The sequence below is a fragment of the Rhincodon typus genome, unplaced genomic scaffold (genome assembly GCF_021869965.1).
Source record: "Rhincodon typus isolate 14 unplaced genomic scaffold, sRhiTyp1.1 hic_rhity00005481, whole genome shotgun sequence".
Taxonomy (NCBI): domain Eukaryota; kingdom Metazoa; phylum Chordata; class Chondrichthyes; order Orectolobiformes; family Rhincodontidae; genus Rhincodon; species Rhincodon typus.
This window is the reverse complement of record NW_025971119.1, coordinates 1-7,570: the sequence shown is the minus strand read 5'-3', so window position 1 is coordinate 7,570 and position 7,570 is coordinate 1. Positions and strand designations below refer to the sequence as shown.

The window sequence follows — 7,570 nt, the reverse complement described above, 5'->3', positions numbered from 1 at the left end:
CTGCACTGATACAGAAATACTGACAATTACTACCAACCATAATGCATAATAGAATAGGCAAAATAATAGTTAAAATAAACTACAACACTAAAGCTTTACATTTCACATGACTATTGCCCTCAACAAGTTAGCATGTAGAAATCAACTTTTCAGTTAAAGTGAATAAATCAATTAATTTCAGGACTCAAGCAAAGTATTAAAAGAATGTCAAGATCGGGAAATCTGCAAACATGAAATAACATACTATGCTCATATTCTCAAGGTTCTGGGGAGCTTCTTGCATAATCAAGCAAATAATAATAAAGAAGCCAAACCATTTGCAGTATTAATCTGTGCTGCTACTGTCATCCTAGTGCAGCCTGCAGATGCAATTGATACTAGTCAAATAAGGAAAGTACATTAGAAAATTAAATCAGATAAAGCAATGGCCAAGGGTTTTTATCAGTAGGGTGGTTACATCACACAGCTTGTTTGTATTCATTTTGCATGCCAGCCAAGTTGTTAGAGTGATTAATAAAGTCAGAGCTTTAAAAAGAAACCAATGCAACAAAAGGCATTTAAACACATCAAACCAACACTTGTTTGGGGCTGTGGTGGGGGAGGCTTGGTTGTAGGTGGGAAATAAGAGGAAAATGGGTACAACAAGGGAAAAACCTACCCAAACTGAATTATCCAACAAGATCTCCTGTACAAAAGAACAAATGACAGACCTGTCACAATAACACCCTGGTTGTTAAACAAATGTAAACTGTAGTACCATTAAAATATTGATAGCAAGTACTTGACATTACATAAAGCATTCTGCTCCAAATCATTACCTGGAGCCTGCACACCATCACAAAATAAAATTCATTTTACAAAACCAGATGAATTAATCACAGTGCCAGACTCTCTAAGTCCAACCCATGAAATCACAAGATTGTGGTAAAATGCAAAACATGGTCCTTCAGACTATTAACATGCTGTACTAACAAACAAAGCAATTATATTAATGAGGCTTAAATAACATGGGACCGGTGGCGCTATGCAGTTTTTCTATGTTAGAGTGAGTTTTTATCAGGAGCCCCATATTTGGCTGGTTGATGTATTAACCTGGCCCTGGCTCTGTGCATGGTTAATTAAGCATGCGCTGCAGAAACAAACAAAAGCTGTATAGACTAGGTGATGGAAAGCTTAAGTCAGAGCAAGGGGTACAAAATTAGATTTAGAAAGGGTGAGCTACAAAATGTAAGTTTAAGTTCCCAAATTCAAATGTAAAAAGAATATATCCATATGGTATACTTACACAGAGACTAGGAACAAGGCTAGAAAGGTTCACATGACGTGGTGCAAACATGTGTAACTGCTGGAGACAGGAGATGGCTTGTGCTTGCACAAGACAATCAGGGCTATCCTGCATCACTGAACAGCCAACTAGACAGGAAGTTCTTAGCAGAGGGACAGATGTGCTGTTACCTAGGAATTAAATATATATAGATTAGTTATTTATAATTAGAACAGTAAGTATACCGAATTCCTTAGGTATTCCTCATACACTGAAAAACATTACTTTCCAGCATTGACCCTAACAGGAAAATTTGTTCACAATCAGTTTGTTTTCCCAATAGTCAGCTGTGACTCAAACATCATCGCGCTTCTCAGTAACAAGGCTACAGGTTCAAGTCCCATTCCAGTGCTTGAACTTAAAAATTAAGGCTGACACTCCAGTGCAAAATGAGTGCGGCACTGTCGGATGGTCTGTATTTCAGATGAGACATTAAACTGAAACCCAATCTGCCTGTTTGGGTGGATGCTTAAGAAATGGCGGTACTATTGAGAAGAATTCTCTCTGGCGTCCTGATCAATACTTATCCTTCAAGCAACATAAAAAAAGAAATCAGTCGTCATGAGTTATGATATCATTGTCTACTGGAGCTTGCTGTGCACGAGTTGGCTTGAGGGGCCTACTTATAAAGCACTTTGACGACTACAAAACAATTTGAAATATCCAATGGTTGTGATTACCACTATAAAGTTTTATTGTGCCTTTCGATACAACTTATTTATTATTTATACTGCACCATTAATATAGAGACCTAAGGTGTTTCACAGACAGCTAGGAACAAAGGGAGGCATTAGGGCAGACAGCCAAATGCTAGGTTGACTAGGAGGAAAGAACCCTAGAAACAGAGGGGTGTATGGAGGGATTTTCAGAGCTTGTCAGTTCAAGGCAAAGCTTTAATAAAGCAGCAAATAAAATCAGCGATGTTATTAACACCCTATGAAGAGATATAGACTATAAAGCTGTGAGGTTATGTTAAATTTGTTGAAAATACTTGTTCAACCTCAACACATTACTGTGTCCAGTTCAGCACACAACACTTGTGAAGGCATTAGAGAGAATGGAAAGATTGACAAAGTAGGTCTTCGGTTGAGAAATTTTAGTTCTATGAATAAAGTGGAGAAGTTGGGTCTGTTTTCCTTGGAGAAGAGAAGAACATTGAAAGGAGATTTGATAAGGATATTCAAAATTATGAAGAGTCTGGACAGAGTAGATCAGGAAAATTGCACCCACCAGAAAAAGGTTCAAAAAGAAGAGGGGACAGATTTAAAGTAACTACCAAAAGAAGAAATTACAGACAAAACATTTTCATGCAGCAAGCAGTTATGATCAAGAATGTCATGCCCAACCATATGGTGTAGACAACTTTAATCAAAGCATTCAAAAGGGAGTTGGATTATCTGGAGAGGAAGAATATGCAGGACTATGAGGTGAAGGCAGTGGAATGGCACTAGGTGAATTGCTCATTCAAAGAGGGATACAGAGTTGATGGGCCAAATGGCCTCCTTCCCTGCCATAACAATGGTGATTCTGTTAATGCCCATGAGTCCAGAATTCAGCACAAACATCTCAGGGCTCTAGCTCTATAGCTTGAAAAGATTCTGGAGATAAGGAAAGGGTAGTCTATGGAGGGGTGTGAAAACAGGATATGAATTTTAAAATCAGGATGCTGCTTAACTTGGAACCAATGTAGGTCAATGAGCAGACGGGTAATGGGTAACGAGATCTTGCTGTTTAGGAGTAGAATTTTGGATAACCTCACATTTATAAATAATAGATCATTGCAGGGGACCAGACGTCTCTGACCAGCTGTGCCTCCAGGTCACAAGGAATGTAGTTCTGCAGATGAATTAGGCAGAAATGCTGATGGGCAATGTTGTGGAGGTAGAAATGATCAACTTAGTCAATGGTACAAAAATATGGATGGCATCTTATCTCAGGGTCAACTCTGACAGCAAAGTTACAAACAGTCAGGTTGATAAGAAGAGTGCTGCAGTGGGTAAAACCATAAGATAAAAAAGCAGAATTAGGCAATCAGGCCTATCGAGGCTGCTCTGTCATTGGATCATGGTTGATATGTTTCTCAAGATGATTTTCCAAGATGGTGATGGAGGAGGGCTCCTGAGCCAGAGCTTGTCAACTCTTTTCTCACTTGTTTCTTTTTGTTAAGTCTTGTTTTTCTACTTACCTTCTGCAGGGAACTTGGTCTTGGAGGCAGCCGCAGCGGCGGCAGTGACTGGGAGCCTGCAGCGGGCACTTTGGTGGTCGGCCATGAGGTGGCTGGTGTGCCCTGGCAGAATTCTGGCAGTCGGTGTCACTGCAGCTTCTTTGAAGTTTGGATCATGGAAGCAGCTGGGGTCCCGGAGTGCTACCACAGCAGGACTCTAGCAGTGTGCAGCAAGGTGGCTAGCGAGCCTGGATGGCAGCATGGAGGCACAAAGGTTGAGAGATTGAGCCCAGCACAGGAGAGGGATTAATCGCTCCTTGGGAGTGCGAGATCGAGCTCAGCTTGGGGGAAGAGATTAATCCCTCGTGAGGAGAATGGGCCCTCATGGGAAAAGCCCAGTGTGCAGCGACTGCATGCCCATGGTTAAAGAACTGTAATTTTGAAACTTTTAACTCTATTTCTTTACTTACCACTTTATACTGAGAAGAAATGTAATATTGAACTTTTAACTTAATTCTTTATTTTTCTATTTTGTACCCATGTACCTTGTACCCAAGACGCACCATGAAATATAGTAAACTTTTCACTGTACTCCTATATCCCTGTACTTGAATACACATGACAATAGAACCTAATTAGAATTCACCTGCATTCTTCCCATAACCCTTCCTCCCCTTCCTCATCAAGAACCTAGCTATCTTTGTCCTAAACACACACAATAACTTGGCCTTCACAGTCTTCTGTAGCAGCGAGTTCCACAGATTCACCACCCTTTGGTTAAAAAGACGTCCCTTCATTCTGCAGCTGTGTCTTTGGGTTCTAGTTTCTCTAACTAATGGAAACATCATCTTCACATCCACTCAATTCATACCTTGCAGTATTATGGAAGTTTCAATGAAATGGGTAGCTAGAAAATGAATAATGGTTTTGCCCCAAAATTAAATTGAAGGAACTTTCTACACATCCAATATTGGGCGTTAGGCAAGCACCTTGACAATTTAGAACAATAGAAATGTTAAAAAAAAAAGAGTTTGTGATGAGATACATACGAATACTACTGAAAACACTCATTTATATCTTAAATAAAACCACTTGAATAAATACATGTAATACTAACATTAGAATGTAAATTTTAGAGATTTATCACAGAATGGAAAATAAATTTCGAATATTGTTAAATATTCTTACTATAAATGATGAAACATGTTTTTTATTTAAAGTGATTTAAACATTTTACCTTGCAGTTCTGGTCCCAATGTAATAATAAGCACATTCAAACAACGGCCCAAACTTTGATGAACTTCAGTATGAGCAGGCGGTACAGTCAACAGCAGCAGCAAGACAAGAGACAGACTTGATTCCACATGGATGTTATACATTGGACCACTGGAATCTATTAACAATGACAAGGAGTGCAGTGCCCAGGTCTACAAATGAAATGCAGAAGGTTATTGAGAACTACACTCCGCATTCTCAATGATCTTTCTTTTAACGGATTACTTCCATTTATTAATAAATTGATAAATTTAGCAACATTGGTCAAAGAAATATTGCTAACAACTGTGCATTCCAAACAAAACACTTTTATACCAAAGGTAATGGATTGTACTTCTTAGGTTAGCCTTGTAAATAATTCGATGTAAGTAATCACTTTGACACCACCAAACAGGGAACATTCAATTGTGTAACAATTCAGTATAATTAAAAATTGAAGATCTTAGTTTGTTTAAAAAATCAATCAATTACATTTGACTCAATGTTTAACATTCTTGTATATACAAGTTAATTTTACATCATTCTGCTATTACGCTTTGAAGGCAAGCATACTTTAGAAACCGAAATACTTTTCATGGTTTGTAATTATTCATATGCTCAGTAATGTGGTTAAATGAGTGATTTAAATCATCTTCTAAAATGGAATAGTTACATCAAATGTGTCATAAACTGGAAGCATGCTCAGGGTGAACATTTACTTAGTCTCGGCTGATGACTAATTATAATAGGTTAGCGTTGCAGATTTTGTTTGCCTGAAAACTGCGTGAGGTTTGATTTCTTTACAGATATATCCAAAGTGAAATGACTAATCTTAGCTGATGATAGCTGTGGCTAGCCCGAAAGCGGTACATGAACAGTTAGCTGTGAAGATCAGAGATGGAATTTTTCTTGGGAGGCTGAACTGGTCATCAAGACCAACCTAGGCTGAGATAAGGAAAGTCGAGGTAACAGTAACTGATAAAGACCAAGTAGTATGTGTGAAGGCTCAGGAAGCTAATAGCAGATGAATGACATTTACGATAGACTTTTCAATTTGAGATTTAGGCAAAGAACTCAACATCTAAAATCTCCTTTCCAGGTTAAAGAAACCTAGTCAATAATCCATCTAGGTCACCAAGGAGAAATGACAAATGTACAAATGATACAAGAGACTTTGAAAGATTTTCAGTGCAGAGAAATAAAGGGAAAGTGAGAGAGCGAGAAAGTGAGAGAGCGCGAGCATGTGCACGTGAGGGGCGGGGAAGAGTGGGAGAGCGAGAGAGAGAGAGCAGGAGCGCGAGAGGGAGAGCAGGAGCGCAAGCAGGAGAGCGAGCGAGGGGAGTGGGAGAGAGAAAGGGGGGGGATGGGAGAGTGGGCAAAGAGAGGACAAAAGAAGTGTTCATTCATGCCAAGATCTTGCTTAATCTGGACTAGCACATGCTATTTTGCATGATCGTACACTTTTCCAGCACAGTTTAAGTGCTGCATCCAGTTTTAAATTGCAGATAACATGAATAGAGGTGATCCTGTTTAATGGAATAGTGATATCAACTATCATTTAGGAGCTAAATTTTCATCCATCCATAAAGCACACATCTAAAATTCAATTCGTTATTTAGTATCATGCCATCCAAGCAAGTAAAACTGCAGTTTGAAATCCAACAACAGAGTTTAGGAAAGAACCATGCATTTACATCATGCAGTCTCTAAATGAGTTCAATGAAGTATTTGCACAAAACTCAGATTAACATAAAAACCAAAAGAACTGCAGATGCTGTAAATCAGGAACAAAAACAAAGTTGCTGGAAAAGTTCAGCAGGTCTGGCGAGGAGAAAACATAGTTAACGTTTCGGGTCCGGTGACCCTTCCTCAGAGCTGATGGTGGCTGGGAAAACGTCAGTGTATGCGAAAAATTAGGGAGGTGGGTGGGGTAGGGAGTAAATGATAGGATAGAGCCCAAAGAGAGAGAAAGACAGTTGGACAGACAAAGGAGTTGCTAACGATCAGGCTGGGAGGGTGAATAGTTGTTAATGGGGACAGTTAGTGACTAACAACAGGGGGTGTGTAGTGGCAGGCTATGTGGTAAAAAGGCCTGGTGTGTGGGGTGGGGGGCTGAGACATGGGAGAGTTTAGGCCCTAAAATTATTCAACTCAATATTGAGTCCAGAGGGCTCATTAGATTCAGATTAACATAAATTATGGTAACAAACCTCTTCATGCAACAAAGCTAAAGAGGATTTTTTTTTCCAAACAAAACTGAATTTTCATGCTTCCACATTTAGAAGTATTTCCTTTTAATCTCACATTCCAAAAGATATATCTATTACCTGAACTTCAGGAGAGGTGTTGTCTTGAGACAAAGTATAAAGAATACTGACACAAGCATTCAAGTGCTGACTTGAAACTATTCCACCCAAATATCTGTGAAGGCAGCCTAAGGCCATGGAGTGACCCGTGCGTGAAATCACATCTCTGGCAGACTTTAACCTAAAGTTATGAAGAAGGAAACAGTTACCAGAAACAGTCAGTTGGTCATACAAAGTTTGAATACTTCTAAAAAAAGGAGGCATTTTCACCAAAGCAATTTTGTCTTGCACTCATCAGGACAAATGCAAGAATGTCAAGTTTCAAATAATTACAAAAGTTTAAGCAACAGAAAGGAGGTGCCGATGAGTTGGCGATGAGTTGGCAAGTCAACTCGACGGGCTGGGGTGTTGCCAAGGAGAAAACTATATGAAATTATATGCCTCCCACGCACCTCACAGGTAATACAAAACAGGTACAAAGACGAACATAGATAACAAGGTGTAGAGCTGGATGAACACAGC

General features: G+C 39.3%; 1 protein-coding gene across 1 annotated transcript; it reads right to left on the bottom strand.

The window, feature by feature from the left end:
* Positions 1–572: 572 nt before the first annotated feature.
* Positions 573–7,229, bottom strand: LOC125482067 (HEAT repeat-containing protein 5A-like; the record flags this gene model as incomplete). Its single annotated transcript, XM_048594043.1, has 4 exons — positions 573–685; positions 1,286–1,455; positions 4,726–4,915; positions 7,070–7,229. Coding segments are annotated over 4 exons (633 nt in total), but the record flags the coding sequence as incomplete, so codon positions are not given.
* Between the last annotated feature and the right edge of the window lie 341 nt (positions 7,230–7,570).